Below are 23,432 nucleotides of genomic sequence, written 5' to 3'. Positions count from 1 at the left end.
CATGCCCCCGACACCCGATGAGGAGCCCAGGGAGATGGCGGTGCTGGGCTCCGGCCACGTGCTGGTGGGCAGCGAGGGGAGCGCAGCGTTGCACCCACACCCTGCCACCCCAATGGGGGCTCGCGGGGGGCTCCTTGCCCTCCGTGCCCCTGTCAGCATCGTGCAGGGGCGCGAGGGCTGCAGCAGGCAGGTGCTGCGAGGTGCAGAGCTGCAAATCCCCGGGCCGGGAATCGGCGCGGCATCGCTCCCGGAAATCCAGCCGGGGTCCACCCACCGCTTGTAGAGGAAAGTGCGGTGAATCATCCGTGTGGGGAAGGAAAACACGGCGAGCGTGGGCCTTCGGAGCCTCCCCGGGCAGGCCTGCTGCAGGAGGGGGGCACGGAGGGAGCAGCCCGTGGGGTGGCTGAGCCTGTCCCAGCCGGCAGCAGCGCCCTGCTCCCCGCAGGGCAGCCCCACGGGCTGTTTGCCAGGCAGACATCCCAGCCAGTGGCACTTGGAGAGAAACGTTTTTCTCTGGAAAAAAAATGGTTCTGGGTCTGGGTTTGGTATAACAAGGACTGGGCTGCTGCGGCTGCCCAACACAGGGGTGCAAAGCCCTTGGGATGGCCTGTGGTGCTCCCCCTGGTCTGCTGGGGTCCTCTGATATCCCTCAACCCCGTGGGCTGTCTCTGGTAGCCCATGGTGCAACAAACAGCAGGTGAGAAGAGATCTATGCGTCCACAAAGAGCTGCGTTATCTTCCAGCCACATCAGACTCTCGGGACGGACATCTCCTTACAGCAAGTGCTTTGCGCTGTGCCCGAGGGCTGCAGCAAGGACAGGCGGTGCTGGGCTCAGACAGCAGCCGGAGGGCACTAGGGATGGGGTCTGGGCTCCTTGGGACCCGCCGGTGATGGGAAGGGCAGATTGCAGGCACCTGCTGCCAGCTGATAAAGGACACTGCAGGCAGCCCCCCCCCCCCCCCCACCTGCTGCTGTGCCCAGGGAGAGCTGCTTCCCTGCCCGTGCTGTGCCCTGGGCTCTTCAGAAACCCTCCAGGAGCAGCAGGTAAGGGAGGATTTGGGGGGAAAAAAGCCTCAAACCTGGCTGAGACCCTAGGTGGGGAGGTGAGGGGTGGGCCCCAGGGTGCGAAGGCAGGGGGCGATGCCCCAGTGCCGAGGGCGGATTTGGGAGCAAGTGGCCCTGCTCGTCGCAGAGGGACGTGGAGCAGTGGTGGCTCTGTGCGGACACGAGAAGCGTGGCTGGGAGCAGGCACTAGAGGGCTGCATCCTCCTGCTGTTGCTGTCAGACGTGGCTCCAACCACGCACCTGGAAATGCTGATGGGCCTGGAATGGGCTCGGTTACCTGCTGGAGAGAGCTGGGTAACTTTGCAGAATTAGTATTTACCCTCTGTGTGACCAAGATGCTGTTTTTTATCACTTTAATTACAGTTTTTTGAAGCTCTGCTTCTGCCTGAGCAAATTCGCACAGCAGAAAGAAGCAAATCGTGGCTCTGCTGAGGCTCTGCGGGGCTTGCCCTGTTCCCTGAGCCCTCAGGAGCTGCAGTGGCGGAGCACTTGCCCAGGGAAGGCTGCCTCCTTGGCAGCAGCCTCCTGCTGAGAAATGGGGGTCCCTTTCACTTTAGGACCAGCTGTGATTCTCCTTCCACCCCTCAGAGCTGTCGAGTGGTTACTTGCTGTACTGAGGCCCTCCAGGAGCTCTCACCTTGCTGCAGTTCTCCTGTGTCCTGCTCCTGATAACCTTCCCTACTCTTGTAGGTGGACCTCTCCTCGCATCCTGGGTGCCTGATGCTCAAGATGAAATCTGTGCTGCTGTCTGAGCACGCTGAGAACACATCTCCAGATCCCACATACAAGCCCATGTTAGCAAGCTTGAGCTGATGCAGCCTGAGTGAGTTTTTAGGGGAGCCCCATGCCCCACCAGGTGCTGTCCCTGGCCAGCAGCAGGCCGTGGAAGTCCTGGTGCTTTCATTTTTGCTACTGCTCCCCAGGGTATCTGAGGTGTTTGCTTTCAGCGGGTTTAGTCTGAGTCATCTTCCTGCCCTGCCCTGCTGACAGCAGGGGATGGAAATGCTCCCCTTGGTGCCTGCCCCTGCCCTCAGCGGTGGGACAAGCACTGAAAGCACGTGGCAGCCTCCTCTGCTTGGAGCAGGGCTGAGCAAGGTCCTGCTGCTGGTGTCCTGGCTGGGATGCTCTCATGTGGCGAGAGCAGCAGCGAGTTCAGGCTGCCTTCCTTGCTTTGGCTTGCCCTCGCTCATTGTGCAGCTGAGGTTTGCCTGGTAAAACGCTTCTGAGGCCTGCTGGAGGCACCAGGCAGACAGAGAGCAGAGTCCCCTCTGCTTTGTGCGTGCTGGTTTGAGTGTGGCTGGATTCTTTGACCTGTCATGTGGGTAAATCATTGGGTCCATCACAAGAGACGTGGGCTGTCCTCGGGCACACAGAGCTGCATGGCCAAGAGGCAGCAGCAGCTGCGGTGCTCTGAGTGGCTCTGTACCCGGGAGGGAGAGGATGAAGTAAAACCTCTGTTCTCAAAGGTGTCAGCAGCAAGGGAGAAGTGTTTGTCAACGAGGGTCTCTACTTGATTGCGCTGGGCCAGAGCCCTGCCTTTGTAATAACTCTGCTTGGGGGGAATAAAAGACAATACCGATGTGCATTGGGTGTGGGGAAAACTGCATGAAGTCGTTAGGATAAGAGAACACGTGCTGATATTGCTTGGCATGCTGGTAAAGCAAAGGCAAGGGAAGAAAAAGCCAGCTTTGGAGTCTGTGCTCCCGCAGCAGGAGAGGCCCTTCAGCTTTATTGCTCTGTCAGCACAGGCTCGTGGAGGAGTTCAAAAGGAACCCTAAATCAGATTTGCTTTATATCATATCAGGCAGGATAATCATATTTATTTCTCTCTGAAAACCGAAGCTTTCAATTTCAGCCCAGATTAAGAAGTTGTCCTCTGATCTACATTTCAGGAGACTGTAATTGGGAAATTGAGGTCAGGCACTTCAGAGGCTGCTTCTTGTATACTGAACACTTAGGATTAGCATCACTGCATCTCATTTCATGGAAATAAATCCCGAGAGTTGCTACCTTTGCAGACTTTTTGGAGTTGAATTGCTTTCTCTTAGCAGTGTTAAACTCCTCTCCATTTTCCGGAGAGGAAACCCGATCAATACCTGATTGTGTTGGGTCGCTGCAGGTGCAGAAGCCTGATGGCTCTTATCAAACGTGGGACAAGAAAGAGGAAACCAAGTTGTGCCTTTGGAAGCTTCCTTTTTGGGCTCCCTTCTCCTGCCTTTGAGCATTTCTACAAATGGCTGTTGGCCTGCACCAGCAAGGTGAGGATCTTCCTGACCGGCCTTCACAGACAGGGCTGCCCTGTGGTCCTGGGATTGGAGCTGTTTGGGTATTTATTTTTACCTCTTGGTAGATGATTGTGCTGTGGCTTCACAGAAGTATTTGACCTCTGCTTTCCTGTCACGTGGTGCTATCTATTTGGCAATGCCGGCGCTGGCAAGTAGAGGGGGATCTGTGCAAACACCCCCAACCAGAAACTGAACTGTCTGGGAGATTGGTTGGCAGATATAAGAGCAAGGGGAACAGTACGAGACATGATTATCCTTTAATATGAAAGACATTTGATGTTCTAGATAAAAACTCCGATTTATTGCCTAAGCTTGTGTGCAGTCCTTGGGGCGGGTGGAGTTGTAACAATTCCTGTGATAAAAGTATTTTGCTAAGGCACTTTGAGAGATCACTGTGGTCCCAGAGAGTTAACGTTGATGCGTTAGCAGAGTGTAACTGAGGTTTAAGTGCTGGGATAGGGTGCTCAGAGCTACTGCTGGAAATATTCCTTTACAGCTCCATACTGTGAGAAACTCAGTTGTGTTTTTGCAGTAGAGAACTAATTTTCTGTATTCAAAGGTAGTTGTGTAGTCATAACAAGGAGAAACGCTAAGTAGATAAGTGGACAGTAGAAAACCTCACTGTTCCAAAATAAGGTAGAAGCTTGAGAAAAACAGGATGAGCAGTGTGAGAACAGTAAAACAAGGATCACAAGTTCTCAAAACCTAAGAAAGGAGAGGGGAAAAAAAAAAGGGGGGGAAAAAGGCGAAATTAAAGGGTTGAAGAAAAAAATTGTATATATATAGTGTAGGGGAGTGTCAAGTAGCCTGTGAACCTGTAGTACTCAGGCAATGAGGAAACAGGGGAGGTGATCAAGTGTCGGGTAATAGGGAATATAAAGGCATGATTTGTTTACTATAATGCGCTCCTAATTGACAGGATGCCTGCCATTGCAATCGCGAATAAAATAGCTTCACAGAAGGTCCCGTCCGAAGAAAATTACTTGAGATTTTTCTCACAGTTTAGTAATACTTATGTTTTGTGTTCTGGAATTTGGGATAAAAACAACACAGTTATGGACTGGCTGTTCAGGCCTCTCCCCTGCTGATGGTGCCTGCTGGTTACCTTATCCCGGGTGAGCAATCTGAGACCTGCAGGAGGAAAAACTGCTGGTTGGGTACCGCTTTGTAAGAGCTTCTTGCTGGCCTTAGCAGGAAAGAAGAGGCAAAGTTATTCTTTTTCTGCCAAAAATGACCTCTTATTGCTCGGTGTGATGGGCTAAGTGGGACCCCCAGACGTGGAAAGTGCTGATGGGGCCCTCATCTGGTCTGTAGGTTGTGTCAGGCTGCAGAAGAAACTGCAGAAAGCTGCTGCAGGGGAAGGGATAACAGAGTGCAGGGCACGAGGTTAGGCTCTGTCTGGGATGATGGCTCGCAGAGCAGGAAGGAGAGGAACCCAAACCTCATCCGTGTCCTGGAATGAGCAAAGCAGAAGGGCTGGGAGCTGGATGTGAACCTTGCTGGCACCTGGCTCCAAACAGCAGTCTGTGTGTGGATGGGGTGGCCGAAGGTGGAACACCCCGTGTGGGGCTGGGAGCCAGCTGTCTGAGCTCTGCGCTGTGCAGTGTGCATGCAGATGCAAAATAAACCCCTATTTCTTGTCCTGGGGTTCAGATCTACAGGCAGAGACCCTTGGATTGCACAGGCTGACCTCCCAGCTCTCACAGGCCGTGCATTTTCTTCATGTTTCTCTGGAAATTAACCATGATTTATGCTCGAGTACATATTTTTGAAAAGGCAGATCTGAAGACATCAGGAAATGAGAAACATTTTTCCAGATAGTTTATCAGTTAACTGCTGGCACTACTCCCCCCCCCCCCCCCCTTTTTTTTTTTTGTTTCTCAATTGTCTGGCTGAAATCCTAAACATTAGTTCCTGTTACAGATATCAGGAGGAATTAAGATGTCCTCTGGTATAGTATCTCCTTTCTTTTCAGAATGTGGGGTATGGTAATTAATTATTTCAGGTTTTTTTTTTTCTCCTGAAAAAGCTGGGATTTGTTGCTATTGCTGCTGGGAAAAAGCCATTCCTGCAGATTTCAGCCCTTTTCCAGCAGCTTTGTGCCCTCCTTCTCCAGCACATGTTTATGCAGCCCTGTAGTTCAGCAGGTCAGGGACCTGACTCTGTTGAAATGTCTTCCTTTTGTTTTTGCAGCCTCTGGGTTACTTCCAGCTTGCAGCCTGCTTACTGTAGGGCTGTGTAGACGCCTGTGGTGGTTTGGTGCAGAGCACAGCATTGCTAGGGCTGGGTGGGATGTCATAGCGGTGCCACCTGTGCCATCAAACTGCAGCCAAAGCCTTTAGCTGAGGGCTGCTTCTCCTGTCCTCAGACCAAGAGAAAAGCAAAAGGTCACTTCCCAGTGCCTAGCACAGCCAGCCTTGCCTACAGTGCTATGTAAATGGAACAAAACGTTATTGAAATTGAAGCAGTCAAGCTTTGAGTGTCTGCGAGTAAGCAATACCTTGACTGGCAAGAAAATGGTTTTGTTTCCATGCCTTTGGAGGACCACAGCTGCTCACCGAGGGCAGAAGTACGGGAAGAAGTGCCAGCACGCACTGCGAGTGTGCGCCCTGTTCTCTCCTGGGGCTGGTAGGGAGAGGGAGCACAGACAGATAAATATTCCTGCTGGTATCAGCCCACCTGAAGTGAAGGTGAACTTAAAGACACCCAGCCGAATTAAAGCACACGTGAGCTGGAGCTATTAGTGGGGGAAATGCAGGACGATCTTTGTTTCTGCACGCACGCTCGCTTCAGTTCAAACAACCTGGGGTAGCAAAGTCTCTGCAATGAGCTGTGTAAACCCGCTCCGATGGAACTGGGTGAAGGTGCAACTAGTGCTGGGTCAGGAGATGCGAGGCGGCGGCAGAGGGCCGTGACCTGTCTGGTAGGGCTGTGCTGGAAGGGACGCGGGTGGCACCGACGGAGTTGATTGCAGTCTTATCTTTATGAGTTACTCCTCTCTGTGAAAAGGAATTAAAGGGAAGTCATTTGGCCCAGCTGAGCGAAGTGTGAAGATAGGGTAAGAAGTGGCTCTATCATACTTTGTGGCCCATTTAATGAAGCTGAATGTCATGCTTTGTATGACTCAATTTTACTGCTTGCTGTTTTAACGCAGGAAACGCTTTCCAGGTGAGTTCATGCAGTGTCATTCTTCACATAATTAAAAAAAACTTATTCAAAGCTGTTATGTGAAAATAAAATTTTTGAGTAAAAGCCTCTATGACTTAATTATCTTGTTATAGAAGAGTTACGTTAATAATTAAACAAGATAATTGTAAACTGGGGCTATCACCTGATGTAAAAGTAAATGCCTCGCTGAGTTCCAAACAGTTTCATGATCTAAGATGCTCTGATAACCAAACTCAACTAGCCTGCTGGGAATGCTAACCTTGTACCTAGAGATGGAGCTTCTAAGGATTAAAATGTCAATGCAGGGTTACAGAGGGTCACACACACCCTTCCCAAGGTTTATTTTGCATTGCACCAGCTCGCCTTAGCTCAGGGCTTGATGTGAGGGTCAGAACAGGCCGCTTGTGTAATAGCGCAGACAACAGTCCATCAAGTGGCAGATAAGCTACCAAGGAAAAACAGCCGTGGGTGCCCCAGGATAGCTGTCTGGTGTTGCTCTGAAGCTGGAAAGAAGCAGGCTTGGTTGGAAGTAGGAGGCTGTAGTGGAGGGGGCCTGCTCAGGGACGAAAACACAAAATAGAGCATGGGGGGGACCCCAGTTCTCTCTCCTGAGCTGGGAATACTGGAAGTGGGAATTGATTAGTAAAAAAGCAAGTGAGGAATTATCCAAGAAGATGTTTTACCTGCCTGAGGCAGTACACCTGAAGGTCCTTGTGGAGAAGTGACCTGAGGCATGGCCACTGACAGCTCTCCCAGGCACGGGTCAGAGGGCTGGCAGGCACACTTGCAGCCAGCTGTAATGCTGTCTTGTATTTAGCTGCCTGATTGCCAAGTGCTCTTCATATTTACGCATATTGGTCTTCATATTTACACATAACTGCCATTGAATGAGACTCCAGCTAGCATGTGTGCCCCAAACCATTTTCAAACTCCAAAGTTCACAAATCAACACAATATAACCCTGCAGAACGCAACTTTGCAAGGTATATTTGCCTTTTTCAGATGTGCCTGTCTACCTTGACAGGCAGCCTGCAAGACCGAAACAAAAGTGCAGCAATTTTTACCTGAACTGCACCAATTCCTGGCCATCTGTATCCATGCTGCGCCTGCTTGTACTCAGGTAAGCTATTAAAGGCTTGTTACCAGAAGGAAAGGATTTATTAGTAGAAGTTTTACAGGAGCCTGTCCGATGTCCAAGGGCACTCAATGTTTTCATTATGAGCTTATATAACGACACGAAGGGTGCACTTACTACATTTGCAGGGAATGTTTGTTAAATTTTTGTGAGTTTGAGAGGGACGATAAGCACTGGAGAACATATTTAGCATTACAAGTTACCTTGACAAATAAGAGAAATAGTCTTGGGAATACTGCAATCCTTCGTACCACTCCTTATTGTAAGTTAAAGCCATCAGCTGCATGACTGTCAGAAGGAGATCGGTCATTCACCGACAGCTCTGCAAGAAATGATCTGCAGGTTACAGTAAACCACAACTGTGGTGAGGAAGAAAAATTCTAGATGTATGAGCAGCAATTTATCCTGCGGGCGTGCTTTGGCTCCGCACAGTGCCAGTCGTGCCACAGTGGGAATGCTGTGTGCAGGTTTGTGCTTTTTTCTTCAGGAAAGCTGTGAACCCCTCGGAGGGAGCTCAGAGGAGTGCGATTAGCGGTGCTCGGTAGTAATACCAGACCTTTCTTAGGTGGAAAGTGTTCTAGGCAACCCTGTATGCTGCCCAATTTTGTGCATTTCTGGCAGTGATTTGGCTTTAGATCTGAGAAAAGCCTGTGACTCATCACAGCTTTTTGTGATATGGGCCCGCAGTGTGGGGAAACTTGCTGGAGTGCTAGGCAGGGAGAGTGCAGGGAAGCATAACACAAGGAAGGTAAGTGTGCTGCACTTGCTGCCCTATGCCTGTAAGAAAATAATATAACACTGTAATCTTAATCTTTGGGAAGGGTATGATGAGATGTTGGCTGTCAAATCCTTGCTGCTGCTTTTGGGTTCTTGATCAGCCTAAGCCTAGATTTTGAGCAGATTTGGACCAGTTTTTGAACAGGTCTAGTATTTCCTTTAGAAGTAAGTTACTGCAGTGATCTTTTTTTTTTTTTTATTTTTCCCTGAGAATCTTGCTGCTTTCTCCATCAGTCTCAGATAAGGTTGCTGCCCATTCTTTTTGTCTCACTTTCAGTATCCTCGTGGCCACAGCTGTCTATCCCCCTGGGACAGCAAGAAGAGCAAAGGCACATACAGGATGACATAGCCTTATTACTGTCCTGCTGTTACAGGAGCACAGGTCTATCGATGATGAGTCGTTTGTGCTGCGGCCTTATCAGAGCACAGGCTTCATGCTGTAAACACCTCCCCTATCGATGTTTCAGCTTGTTTCAGTTATGTTCTTGGCTGCTCTTCTAGCCCTTGCTCAATTAATGGTTTCTGCTGGTATTCCCCTGCATAACACCTTCAGGGTTTTTTGCTATGCGTTGCTATCTGAACACCAGCCTTCCTGGAACAGGCAGATGGATGTGGTGTATCATGATCCGTAGCTTTTTGTAGGTGTGAGGGGACTCGGGGCTTCTGTAGGAGGAAGCAGCCCCTTCACAGACTGTTCCACAAACCTTGTTAACATGCTGGTATCGGTGACAAAACTGGGAGACTCCAGATTAATACAAAAGCAAGCTGTAAGTGCAAGCAGAATTTTGGCTTTGCCTGCTTACTGAATCGTTCTACCAGAACAATCATGTTTATTTTCTGAAAGCCAGCTGGTATTCCAGGTGTGTTTCTGTATATCAGCCTGCCATTTCCCAGTTCAGATATGGGGAACTCATGAAAATAGCAGTGAGGCAGGCTGAGGGGTTTTACCGACTGGTTGCACGTCTTGTTTTTGAAATATACTCGAGTGTCATTCATTTTAACTGGACATCAAATGCCCTGTCTCAACTTACTTCTGATGGAGGATGTGATTTTTATTCCCATTTCCCAGCAAGCACTTTCTAGTTATTTTTTTCAGAGGCCGAGCAGCCCCAACTTCATTAGGTCTCTCATAGCAAAAGACAAATAACACTTGAAGCTGATGCAGGGCTTTTCCTCAATCTTTACAAAACGCTTTTAAGAGGCTGGGGGCAGCATAATGTGTGAGTCGAAGAAGGGAATGAGGCCTGGCAACTCTGATTAGCTAAATGAATCATCTAATTTCTGTTGCATGTTATGCTGAAAGCAATATGTTCATGATATGGTGAAAAAAACACTAAGCTGCTGAAGGAGAACCCCTTTTCCTTGACTGCTAGCAGTGCGTTGCCACTCATCACTATTTTTGGCATCATTTGAACTTTGTGTCAAGAATGATTAATTTTTCACAGAAACCATCAGCAGCAGGTAGGATGTTTACCAAGAACATAGCACTGCTTTTCTTTGAGAACCTCCGTGGAAAGGTATCTGCAAGGACAGGAACTGTCTTTGGCAAATGTTAACATGATAGATGTCCGCTGAAGAAGCTGTGGGTGAAATTGCTTTCCATTTTTACTTTAATTTGCTTAAGCTGTGAACCAGGCTATTTCTAGTGCTCATGACAAGGGAATTTAGTGTAGGTAGTTATATGGCTCTTGCCTATGAAGTGTGAGTCCTGACACCGATAACTGTCCTGGCACAGGACGCTGGTAATTAGAAGTTAGGGTATTAGAGAAGCAAAATAGGTGGAACTTTAACTTTTCCCTGGGTGAAATAGGCTGTAAAAGAAGAGTCAATACTTAACAATGTTAAGATAGTTTAATCAGTGGGGAATTTTCCTATTATTGCAGCTGAAACTGTGGTACCATAAATGTTCTCTCCAGATGTTCACTATAATTAAAATGCAGCCTTCTGGCCAGAGAGCTCTGTGTCAGGGTAAGTGTCTGTTTGGTAGAGCAGGTGTAAGTCGGTTCCTGGGACGTTCAGGGGGTTCACTGAAAATCTGATCTGATAACATCAGAAAATTAGTAGGAAGGGGAGAGATCCTCCAGAAAGCTGGAAGAAAACTGGGAATACCAGTCTGTATCTGAACTGTATTATAATTTGTGGCAGTGCTGAAACCACACATCAAATTGGTGGTGAAGGGAACAAAGCAGCTGAGGCAGGCGAAGCCAGGTCTGTAGGTGCCTGGGAAAGAACAATAGCAATGTGATGAGCTTACACAGGCTTAGCTCAGACTTGTTGTGTGAGCTGCAGCTATGCTTCTAGCTATATGCTCAGGTACAGGCTAAAGTCACAGGAAGCCAGCCTAAGCCTAAAGAAAACATCTTTACTCACTTTCCGTGGATGAGCATTTTATTTTACTTTTTAAGGGCAAAACCCATATAAAACTAGTGCTAAGCAATCTCCTTTACTTTTGTAGTGCGAAGAGCAATGTCTGCCTATATCAGAACACTTCTGAGTGTGGATTTTATCCCTTCCACCACTTCCAAAACCTCTTTCCAGTATGTGTGCTCCTGGGGGAGAGGGAACACAAGGAGAATCTTCTAAACACCTCCTGCCTCTCTATCCATTCCTTGCCATATACACATTCGAATCTGTCACCTGTTTTTTATTACTTCCTAGCTTTCCTCATACGTGCCACATGATATATAAATGGATGCTAAGATAGAGCTGGTCTTTGCTTCTTGTCCCTCTCTGCAACTGCTGTATGGGTATACCGATCCTAGCCAGTCTTGAAGGATAAGAAAACTTATTGCTACAGCTGTTTAGCTGAAATAAGGAGAAGCTGGAAAGCATGGCTGCTAAGCAGCTAGGTAACAGACTAACATGCAGGTATCTGCAGCCATCAGACAGCACTGTCACAACACCTGTGGTAGTATATGGTGGTGAGTGATGTAGCTCTGGGATGTACTGCATGAATTTCTGGTAGCTAAGCATTAGATGTAGCTTGAAAGCATGCTTAGTGCATGGGTAATGAAAATGATGGAAAAATGATATAAGATAACCACAAGGAGGAAAATGCATAATCTCATGTATGAGAAATTATTTAAATGTCTATAAGGGAGTATGAAGGATGTGAATCTTTGAATTTGGGCTACTGGACAGTTGACTCCCCCCACCCTAAGCTTAACATTAGATTGCCAACATGCAATATAGTGATTTGTGCTACCAGAGAAAGGCATGCATGGCTGAAGTGGTGGCATGCTGAGCTTTGTGGCTGGGTGGTTCAGGGTAAGTAAGGTCCTAGAAAACTCAGGCTTGGGGATGGATTTGGGAATCTGCACTGCGAATTGTGACCTGCAGTGCTCATGGTGACTGGTGGGAAGAGGGTCTGGGAGGAACAGCCCGCTGCATGCACGGAGCACTCGTGTGACAAACCCCTTCTGCGTGTGTTTGAACAGGCTCCATAACTACATGTGGATGGAGGAGTGTTTACCAGAAAGCAGGAAGCTGAAGAGAGGAAATGTACATGCTGAGAGGCAGCGTGTGAAGGTCTTCCAGGAACCAACAGACTCCAGAGCCTGGGGTCCTGCCGAACCCACAAGGACCGATGAGTTAGGACATGGTCAGACAGATCTGCATGAGGCACGCATGCCATCAACAATGGTCATATAACTTGGGCCACATCCAAGGTGTGAGCGGCTCTTGTACACAGACAAGGATTACAGGATTACGCATGCATCTGCAGAAGCAAATGGGCTGTCTGGGCATTGACCCAGAAGCCACTGGTAATTCGGTACGACCCGCTCTATCTGAGAAAACGCCTGTGGTCAGCTTTCCCCTGGATAAAAATGAGTGACTGCATGTGCGAACCATAAAAATAATTGAATTTACTGTCTGAGTAGTTACCTGTTACTAATTTATTATAGCAGCTTAATAAAAGGTATGCTAACAGATATTGATTGATCTGCTTGTCCATAGACTAGATTGTAAATTGCCTTTTCCCTGATACGCAGCACTTAAACTCGAAGGGGAAAGACTTCTGAAGATGCCTGCCTTTGCCATTACCCATCACTCCGTGTAATTGCTTAGAGAAGTCTTTTGCAGCCTCACTGCTTGTGTTCTTTGCTGCTGCCTGCCTCTGTTCTGGTACGTGATGTTCTAGGAGAATTTCATGGTGCTCTGCCGCTTCAGGAAGACTTCTCACTCTGATTCCCTTGAGGTAGCATACAGTGATTATAAATGAATTACCCTTTGATGTGCCTTTGGTGAGGTCAGGTGTACTAAAGCAAGGCAGAAATGAACAGACACATTAATGAGACAGAAGGTCCCTAGAATTTCAGACTGTGATTTCAGACTATGTGATTAGGATAAATGTCACCTGTTCGCGTGGAGCTTTGAAACAGTAATGTTGTAAAGGAGATGCAGACTCATGGCCCAAGAAGGCCATCCATGTGCAATGCCTTGTGTGTCACACACTACACTTATGTGACTTTGCAACCCACAACACCTCCTCCATCACTTAGATTGGGGCTGCAAATTGCCCATTGACACAAATCCTGACACAAGCTGTTTGAAGAGGAAGTTCGAGTTAATGGCTGAACATGTTATAGCCTCTTGTGAACCTGACACAGGCAGAACCTGCAGTTGTTGGGAGGGCTGGTGGTTGTGTTGTCCAATAAAAGTTGTCCAATAAAAGGTTTGGATTTGTTACCTGGTGTGCAATAAGCCAGCCCATGCACTACATCAAGATATTGTTTATTTCAGACCTGTTCAAGTCTGGGTACCAGGTGGTTTCTTGCTAAGCTGGCACATCTAAAGATTTTCGACACCCCACTTTATACAATCTCTTATCAGTACATTTGCAAGTTAGTACAACCCTTTAACTTCTAATTGGTTATGTAATTAGCATCCTGCTGACATGACAAGATTGCTTTGCGCATCCTCAGAGGGGATGGGTCTCTTGTTGGGCTGGGGTCTCTCAACCTAGGGGTATTATCTTTAATATTATAATAAGGATAGTTCATATTATAACATTCATCATTGTTTTTCAGCCAATTTTTTTGAACAAGTTAATTATTAACAAACTCAAGGGTATGCGTGTTGCATTCTTCCTTAAAAAATGGTCCTCTTGATGAAATAGTTTCTTAGTTATTCATCCTTCAAGGCCTGGGTCATCTGTGCCCTTGCCTTGAAGTACATATTTTACATCTCTTCATGTGAAGCAAAGTTAACAAAACAAAATTAACCACCTACTGGCATCTGCTGGAGTACACATCTGAAAGAGGTCTCTCCTGCTCCTCCAGCAGGTGTTTCAGCAGAGAAAGCCACGGGCAGTGGATCGAGAAGGAGGAGGGAACAATGTTCTTTTTCTACAAATAACTATGAGGTATAAACTATCTCTGTGGCTTCTGAAATCAAAATGCAGACTGAAACTCTTCAGGAAATGGAGAATTTTTTACAGGATGGTTTCAGCTACCATTGCAAGACTTCAGAAATATTTGGTGTTTCTTGTGTTAAAGTGCTATAATTTTGCAGTGATGGATGGTTTTCCAGAAGATTTGACACAGGAGAAAGGTACTGATGTATTTAAATGAATATTGAACAATTATGAAGTTCAGCTATGCTTTCTGGAGTCTAAATGTAATTATTGTTCATGGACTAGAAATGATGCTTTGATTTTTTTTTCCTCTCTATATCTTAGACAAAAGCAGATGTGCCCTTTTGGGTTCAGGGCTTTTAACTCTATTTAGAGAGTCTACATCAAAATATTATAATAAAGATCACATGGGTGAGTGATATGTTTCAGATGTTGATGGCCTGGGGCCAGCTCACAGTTGATCGTTGTTGTGTAGCCACTCCATGGGCAACCCATTTCCCTGTTGGGAACACAGCGTTCTGGGATACTTCCTGGTTTTGCTTAAAAGAAAAGACATGAGTCATGCTGGAAGGCAATTAAGAAACAGATGAAATGAAACTGATAGCAAAGGCTGACTTACATAATGCCCCCATTATATTTCCAAATCTACTTGTGAAAGTTGGTCGAGTTTTTCAGATTTGTACCTTTTCAAAGTTTCTGATGATTTACGTTTGTGGGTATTCAGACTGTGTTATGGGAAGAACTAATAGAAAAGAGCATCAACAGAAGGAATAGACAGGAGGCAAATGAATTTCCAACTTATCTGAAGCAAGGCTATGAGGTAAGTTTCTAACTTTTGCTTAATTTGGCAAAGGGAATTGTAAGCAGTGAGGTGCTCACAAACTGTCAGGGAAGGTAAATTTAAAAAGTAGTTTATTATGATTACATTCTTGTAGCTATACTTCTGTACCTAATAAGTGCTGTTGCCTATTTATTTGAAGTTAAGGCCTGCTGAAGGGCATTTATTAGCTTAAACAGCGTGTGTGTGTGTCTGTGTGTGCAAGTTTCCCACTGGGGGGATGTCGAACTGAAACCACTACAGCTGTTGCATCTTTATTCTTACTTCCCCTGCTGTCCTCAGTGCCATAATATCCTACCTTCTGCAGTTACTGCATTTCAGATACTTGCCATAAACAAGTTAATATAGGTGATGTTATTATTTAATGCTGTTCCTTGTATCTTTGTTGTGTGCTGCTTATGAGAAACAGCTTCACCTTGACATTGCTGATGCCGGAATTGGTCTTTTTGTAGAAGCCGCTCAGTGTCTCTGCATTTCCTGTAAACTCATTAATACATTCTGTATTTGATTTTTTTGTTGTCTTTTGTGACTGTCTCCAGATCAGTGACAATTTGCAAGGTTAAAGTATTAAACTGAAAGCTAAAGAAAATGTTTAATTGATGTGCTTCCTCAATGTGACGTGAAAAATATTTCTGGAATTCTTTGTTGGTAGCACTGGGCATGAAATTTTGGTTTGGCACTTTGTTAGACGGTAATTCAAATATGTACTGTAGTATTTTCAAGCAACTATATGACTGCAAACCCAATTGTTCATCATTTGTCGTTAGAGTAACACCAAGCGTGACCACGGATTGCTTGTACTGTTGTGTATGGCAGATCTTGAACTGTGCCAAATGGTGGGATCCCCTCGTGGTGTGTTTCTTACAAAGATATGGTCACGGATGGTCCCTATGGCAGAGCTCGCAGCTGAAGACAGCATGTGCAGGGCAGGCTAAGGCGAGGAGACAGGAGTGTGTGTTATGCGATGGCAGGAAGCTTTTGTTTTTCTCTTTTGAGGTTAGGTTGAAGACGTGATGGATTATATGACTGAAAGCTTTTGAAAAACTGAGGGGCAATGAGTGATGGGGTGGGATGAAAGGAGGGCTGGAGCACTCAGCATAGGGCAGACACTCAGGCACTTGAGATGCTCCAACAGCCGTTTCCCATTTTGACCTGGGCGCTCAGTTTTGCTGCTGTTCCTTGTGTTTTGCAGACCCTGCCTGAAGGCTGCGGAGACATTTCCACTCAAGTGGAGTTAGCCAGAGGCTGTGGTCACCTCCACTCTTAGACAAAGCACTACAAAACCCAACCATTTTTGCCATAAACCGCCCCAACCGGCCTTCAGGGCACTGGGACAGGTACAGCTCTGTTTATTACCCATTATTTCTGCAGAGCAAGGGCAGGGGCTAGGTGGTATCTGTGTGGTGCCCGCTTTAACCGTTACAGCTACTGCTGTGGGGATGTTTTGAAACTACTGGTAATTTTCACGGACTAATTACACCGCTAATTTCACGTCTGCGCGTCGTGCTGAGTGAGCTCGGCCCCTCAGAGCTGCCACCACCCCCCCCACCCCGCTCCCTGAGGCCTGAGGGGAGCCGAGGCGGGAACGCCGAGGCCCTCCAATGAGCGAGCGGGGAGCGGCACGGGGTCCCGCCCCAAAGGCGAAGAACCAATGGGAGGCGCGATCCCTTCATGCGCTCAGCCAATCGGCGGCCGAGCTTACACCCCCCCCCCCCTCCGTGAGGGCCGCCTGAGGCGCGGGGCCTGTGGGGGCGGCGGGCGGCGGCCCCGGTGCTGTGCTGGGCCCCCGCGCCATGACCCGGCCGCTGGGCCTGGCGCCGCCATCACCGAGCCCGCCCGCAGCCAGGTCCCGGCGCCATTTTAGGCTGGCGGCGGCGGGCAGGGAGGCGGCCCGGGACTGCAGGTAGGGTCGGGGGCGCGGGGGTGCAGCGAGGCCTGGCGGGGCCGCTCGGGGCCGGCGGGGGGCGCTGGGCCGCGGGAGGGGATCCCGCGGCTGCAGGGCCTGGGCCGGTTCTGGGCTCCTCGGGGCAGGAGAGGCGGGGCCGCAGGGGGAGAGCCCAGGGGAGGGGTACTGAGGTGGTGAGGGAGGGGCAGCGCTGCTGGGAGCTGGGGCAGGGGGTGTTGGGGGGAGGTTCTGCACACAGAGGGTGGTAGGGCGCTGGGACAGGCCCCCAGGGCAGTGGGCATGGCATCGTTCTCTCTGGTCGCTGCCCGAGCTCAAGGAGTGTTTGGGCGATGCTCAGATACGCTTTCTGATTTTTGGGTGGGCCTGCGTGGAGCCAGGAGTTAGACTCGGTGGTCCTTGTGAGTCCCTTCAGATCGGGATGTTCCGTGAGGCTTCTTTGTTGTGAGGGTGAGTGAGCGGGTTGCCCAGAGAGCTCGTGGAGTCTCCCTTCTTTGAGAATTTCAAGGCTGGCCCTGCTTGAGTGGGATGTTGGACTAGATGATCTCCTTCGGTCCCTTCCAACTTCAGCCATTCTGCAGGCAGGCAGCCCAGCACTGAGCAAAGACACTGAACACTTCTGGCCGTGTTCTGACCGGCATCTTCAGCTCAACATTCAAAATACATGTGTGCTCCCACACGTACCAGTTTGTGTGCCCATCGTACTTGCCACTGGGCGTTGGCAAGCCTGTCTGTAGGCTTTCAGCAGTTTGTAAAGGAAGAACTTCAGCTGTCATTGATACAGCTCCCCAGCCCGTTCTGCTTGTGAAATGTCCCTTTGGAGAAGTACTGTTAATGGCGATGTAGCTTGATGTCTCCAGTGAATGCAGTGGTGATCAGTGAGAGTTCTTAGACATGATGAACCTGTCCATCTACTGGAAATCCTAATTCTGTCATAGATTTGGTAAGGTTTTTCACAGGCTGCCAAATTAAATAAGTTTTGCTCCTTGTCTTATAAGGCAAGTCATGATTTTCTTATGCCATTAGCAGCGCTTTATTTTGTTTCTGCTGAGCCTCTGTTTTGGTAGCCCTGACCTCTGGAGGAAGTAGAAGTTCTGTTCCTTGTCTGTGCTGTTGCTTGCCTGTGAAAGTGAAACTACTACATGAGTTCTGGTTTTGCTGCTTGTGGATATTTCAAAATGGTTTTGTTCTGAGAAAAAATTTGTAGTCTTTTACATTTCAGTTGTCTTAAAAAAAAAAAAAAAGAAAACTTGTGAGGTTTTGTGTGTAACTCCTCTGGTTTTTTGTTTGTTTTTTAATTCTGTCACCTCTAGTACTTCTCAAGATGCTTCGTTTAAAAAAAAATTAGTAGACCTCCTATTAAAACGATACCGGAAATCCTCCCGTTACGGTCCTGCTCACGTAGGAAGTCACGTGCTCTTTTCATCTTCTCATAGATATGAAAAGCAGGTTGGGAAGCCCGATACTTTCTCATGATCCTCCTTGCGCTGCAGCACGTGCTTGCTTGCCCTCCCAGCCCTGTGGTGTTTAAGTTTCTGGTGCACTTCCTTGTCTGCGGTGCCACAGAGGGGCACTTGAGGAAATTATTGTTCCTGTTTAGCTGGACAGTCCCTATCCCTTGCACTTTGAAAATGCCGAATAACAAATGCAAAGTAGAAAATGTTGAGAGGTGAACACTTAAAAAAGGGCAGCCTAAGAGGGTTCACTAAGATCACTACTCCGGTCAAACTTTTAAGGCCTCCCTCCTTTTGTTTAATCAATGTTGTGTCTGTTTTCAGTTACATTATACAAAGCTCTGTGTAACTGTGGTACAAACAGGGTCGTTGTTACAAAGCTCTTTGTTTTGAGTGAAGGACAGCTGAAAGGACACAGCTGAGACAGGGAGCGTGGCTGGGGAAAGGAGGGAGAGGATACAGGAGGGCTTGGGCTTGGTTTTGGTTTGTTTTCGGGTGCGGGGAAGGAATCTGGGCTGTAACTGCAGGTTTACTTTGAGCAAGTGAGCAGCAGGTTCTTCTGGCTCCAACTTCAGAAACAGTTACCGAGTCTGTGAAAGCACAGAAGTGTAGGGATGCCTGGAAACATGAGTCTGGAATAAATGGTATCATCCTCTGTAGTCACCGCTACGCAGAGAGCAGTATGGCTTTGAGTGTTTTGGAAGGCACAGCAAGCTTATAACACATAGAAGAACGCCTTAAACAGACGGGTATTTTTCATGTTTTCTCACACCATTGCTTCTTGTTTGGAACTCAGAGAAACTTCTAAAGCAGACGTGCGTGTAGCCTTAAATTGTCAGGAGTTTCCATGCTATGTGGAAGAAAGAGGAGATAGCAAGTTCGTAGTTTGAGTGCAGGCCAGTGTTCTAATACTCAAGCTGTACGTTACTCAGACAATCTGGTCACGTTTAGAAGTGAACGTTCTCTCATGGGAAGTGCCTGCTCACTTTCAAGTCCCACATATTTTTGCAAGGAAAAAATACCTCTGATTGCAAGCTGGTACTTACCTTGTTGTGCATATGTAAAAATAAGACAGCTGTTTCTGTTGGAAATCAGAGGATGTACTTCGTATGTGCTGGATGCGATGTCACCGGCGTGACAGGAGTTCCTGCTGAGAAGCCAGGTAGTAGCACAGAGAGGAGTTTGCGTCCCAACCTGGCACTAGATGGGTGACAAAAGCACCACACATGGTGCGTTTTGGACAAGAAAGAGAAAGTTACGGAGCTTGTTGAATTTAACAACTTGCAGATAAGTCTGTGTGATTCTTGATGGAATTAATAATGTGTTGATCAGGCCATCCGCCTAGTGCTCTAACACCCTCTTCTCGGTCTTCTGTAGTTTGGTCGCTGCTTGTAAAGTTGCTTTTCATGCCAGAGGCTGTCTCAGGCTGAAATTTTAGCACAATTTTTACGAAAGTAGTGTAGCTTTATGCTGCTTTTTAGAATTTGTTTTCTGTGTGCAGTGGAGTGAGAGCTTGAACTTAATGAGTGATTTTGGCGTGTAACTTGCTACTTTATGGAAACTCTGTCTCTGCTTGTTCCTGGTAAGACTGTTCAGGAAAAAGTCTCTCAGTTGGTAATTCTGCTTTCTATAGGCTTACTAGAAATTGATAGCTTGGGTGTTTATAGACAGTTTACACTACACATGCATGTTGTGTGGTGAAAGGAAGGTTGTGGTTGTGTTAAGGGCCTGAGACTGGATCCAGAAGCTATGGAGAGCTGATCTGCTAGATTGTGGGTGCTGAAAGAGGAGAATCCTGTTCCATCCACCTTCCTGCTCGCCTTTCATCATACTGGCTCTGGCCTCTTCTTGAACAAATTCCGTGCCTTGATCTAACAGAAGACGACGTTTCTGGGGGATACTGAGTTGAACTGGCAATTAATTTGTTGTCCTTAGAATAGCAACACATCAGCCAGTGTGATTCTGACCTAAAAAAAAAAAAAAAAAGTAAAATTCATCATAGGAGCTACCAGGTAAAAGTGCTGACAGTGGAGGTGGAGGGGTTGTTAACATCATCACACAAGGCGCTGGGGAGGCCTCACCCCGAGTACTGGGCACAGCTGAGGTCAGTCCCTCTTAGTTTAAGCTGGTGGGATAGGTGAAACTTACAGGGTTGGTGGAAGAAGTGGTGTTTGAGAGGACACTGGCAATCTGGCTTTATTAGCTGAGCAGAATAAAGGCTTGAAGGCGATGATGGTGGTGCTTGCTGCGATCTGTCAGAGAGCTAAACTCCAGATTGAAATAAGAGCTGCTGGCTTTAAAAAAAGTGAAAGGTATCGCAGCGTTTTAATTTACTGTGTGGGCATTTAGATATTGTTCTTTTTAAAAGATAATATTTGTTTTCTTTTCAGAAACCAGTCTATTAAAGAATTCTTCAAACCAATTTTAAAACAAGGTAAATATAGGTATCTTTTATTTAAAAATATAATAATTATGGAAGTGTGCAGAAGTATAGTCTACACTCATTCCAAACTGGAGTAGTGATATAATGGCTATAGCTTACCATGTATGTCAAAATGAGCACGTTTAATTTTTTGCTGATAACATAATTGAAACATTAAATTTCTATTTAAATTAGTACCTCTAAATAGTGATGTAATTATTGGTTAGTTATTCTCTCATGCTTCAGCTAAATTGTTTATAGCAACTGCAGCCATGGCATAAATCATGCACTTCTTATTTGATATGAAATAAATTGTGTGGTGCTAGCAAATACTAAATGATTAAGTAAATTAATTTTGGATTGTGTGTGACAGTGGTAAAATACCAAGCAATATAGTCAAGAAGATTTTTTTCTCCAATATTGTGGTTGTGAATGATTCGTCTTAAGGTTGGACCAGATGTTCTTAGAGGTCTTTTCCAACGTTTTCCAATGTTTCTATGATACGATGATGTTTTCTTTATTCTTTTAGACCTTGGCCATAAAGACAGAAGTGTGTTGTGCTCCTCAGACACGACCTATCTAAAAGATGCAGGAAATGGACTGTCGGTTCTAAGTGCTGAACGTTTTGAGAAGAAAATATCTTCTGCAAAGAAGGTTAAAAGAAAAAAGATGCCAGACCAAACACCAAACACGAGTCCTGTGTTAGATGCCTTTCGGAGAGGAATTGAGAAAAGGGGCAACGTAGACATGCTGGAGAACAACGGAGTGTGCAAGTCACTGGGTTCAGTATACCCAAGGGTTGTGGTTCGAAAACTCCTTGTTAACTCGGGTTCTCCCAAACGTCTCTTGGCCAAAAACGATAAAGCTATCAAGACAGACCAGGGAAGAAATGAGAAGTATCTGGGTGTAACAAGAACACCATTGTCTTGTGGAAATAGTTGGGAACAGAAAACTGATTGTGTGGATCTAGAAGAGACCAGTTCAGACTCTGACAAATGGGTTTCGTTACCAGAAGCTGATACTCAGAAAGCCTGTGGTAGAAATAACGGCAACACGTCGCTGTGTCAAAACTCGGGGCTTCCCACGAACTTGCCGTGCACTCCACCTGACTCCAAATTGAGGTTAGCACTGCACAGAGGAAGAAAGCATAAGAAACGTAGGGTCAAACAATCTAAGGCGCATCCCGTAATGCCGTTCTCAGGAACAAGTGTGTCACATCAGGTGTGTTTAAAAAGGTTGCAGTGACCATTGTGCATGCTTTTTTTTTTTTGTCTTTTTTTTGAATGTAGAGTGAAATTCTGGGTGCTGTCTTTTCGAGTTGTAACAAAATTCATGCTCTTTGGCTGTTCCTCTTTAAAAGCCTGGTCATGCTTGGGTATGCTGTCTGATAACTATTTTTCAATAAATGAGAAATTCACTGGCTTAAGAGCAAGGGAGATGGGCTGGTGTAGATGCGAGCATGAAGATGCGATGGGATTTAAATGGTAATTACTTTGTAGAGAAAACGTCTTAGTAGAAATGATCTTTCCTTTTTCCCCACAGTGTAGTGTAGGGAACAGATGGGCAAATATCTACTAGTTAGAAGTTGCAGTGAGTAGCAGTTCAGATTTATGCACTGAAGCCACAGTACTTGGGTAGAGGTGGGAGTGATCCTGTTAAGCATGTGATATTTCATTACACTTAATTATTATTTTTTTTTTACTAACCAAGGTAGCCCTTTAGAGGGTAGGTAATTACTTGAAGGGATGCTCAGTGTGTGCCTCCATAATATGTTATGAATAAACAAAAAAAGATTATGAAGCTTGTTTCCTTTTTTTCTCATTAGCACCCCTCCTGTATTTGCTTGTCAGTGCTTACTATTGTTTTCTTATTTAAGTTCCTAATGGATTGTTTAGGGAAGGCTGGCTAGCCTGTTACCAGGTAGCCCAGGGAGACAAGTGGCTAATGGCACTAATTATTACTGAAAGTGGGGAGATATAGAAATAGAGGCCAATCTAAAGAAAAAGCCTAAAATTAGGGTTTGGGGGAAGAGTCCTTTTGTTGAGATATTTGCAGCTGTGTTTTAAGTTTGTATGAAGTATATTATCGTATTTCTGAGGATGTGTGGAACAGCCTGTGCTGGACTTGATGCTTGGCTCAGGATCACAACATCTGTTTTTAAAAGTATGCAATTAACTTTTGATCTTCTCCGTTTTTGTTTTTAGGAAAATGGATGTCATTTAAGAAAAATAACACGTTTTGGTTCGAGGGAGACTGCCTCAGGTACTGCTGTTAATATTGAATTAATTGAGCAATTAAGTTCATCATTTAATGTCTTTAAGTGCTTTTTTAAGTTATTTTTTTGTTACATGTATGTAGTTAAAACACGTTCTTCAGCTTTTGATATGTATTCTGACAGTTAAGTGCAAGGAAAATGAAGGTGAAGATTCCTTCATAAAGAGGATTATTTTGGTAGTGTGATTCAGGTGACTAGGCCAGTTTTCGTACAATTTCGTAGGCTTGAACAGTAGTGACAGTGGTTAGAAGTAGTTTGTAACTAGATAGGGGAAGCAGACTTAAGATACTTCTCAGAAATGTTGTGAGTTTGCTGTAAGGAGTAAATCTACTTAAATTCCTTGTCAAAAATTATTACTGCTGTACAGTCAAGGTTATTTCTAATATGTGGCAAGCTTGAAGAGTAATTTGGGACTTAGGATCATTTAGTGAAAAACAGATCATTAATAACTTAATTAAAAGTGATCTTTTTTTGTCTTAATCCCTGAATTTTTCATACTTTATCTTGCATTTTGGAAAATCTATCTTCACTGTGGTGGCTAACAAAATTTGAATTTCAGCTTAAATAACAACAGCAACAACAACAACAAAAAAACCAACCACAACACCATTCCTACTGAACAGAACAGTAAAATTTAGGCAGTATTCTTGTTGCTTTTTTGTCCTTTTAAACCATATAATTTTCTCTACGGTAAGTAGAACTCATTATAGAAAGCTAATGTGAAAGTTTGAGCTAGATCAATAAGATACAGAT

The 23,432-nt window shown here is 46.1% G+C and overlaps 1 protein-coding gene across 3 annotated transcripts in view; it reads left to right on the top strand.

Annotated features, from left to right (window-relative positions):
• The first annotated feature begins 318 nt into the window (after positions 1 to 318).
• SLF2 (SMC5-SMC6 complex localization factor 2) overlaps positions 319 to 23,432 on the top strand; it is a 46,974-nt gene continuing 23,860 nt past the window's right edge. Inside the window, exons 1-5 of one of the 3 annotated variants that reach the window (XM_040562873.1) lie at positions 319 to 1,045; positions 11,869 to 14,607; positions 20,373 to 20,416; positions 20,934 to 21,625; positions 22,609 to 22,666. In XM_040562873.1, coding sequence (XP_040418807.1) covers positions 14,603 to 14,607; positions 20,373 to 20,416; positions 20,934 to 21,625; positions 22,609 to 22,666 — 799 coding nt within the window. In that variant the 5' untranslated portion in view covers positions 319 to 1,045; positions 11,869 to 14,602. Of the gene's footprint in view, positions 1,046 to 11,868; positions 14,608 to 16,343; positions 16,529 to 19,331; positions 20,295 to 20,372; positions 20,417 to 20,933; positions 21,626 to 22,608; positions 22,667 to 23,432 lie in introns of those variants that run through there. The other 2 variants (XM_040562871.1, XM_040562872.1) reach the window with 2 other exon arrangements.

Source organism: Cygnus olor, chromosome 7, assembly GCF_009769625.2.
Source record: "Cygnus olor isolate bCygOlo1 chromosome 7, bCygOlo1.pri.v2, whole genome shotgun sequence".
In the NCBI taxonomy this organism is placed as follows: domain Eukaryota; kingdom Metazoa; phylum Chordata; class Aves; order Anseriformes; family Anatidae; genus Cygnus; species Cygnus olor.
Note: the sequence above shows the minus strand (reverse complement) of the source record. Positions and strands in the feature narration are given on the sequence as shown.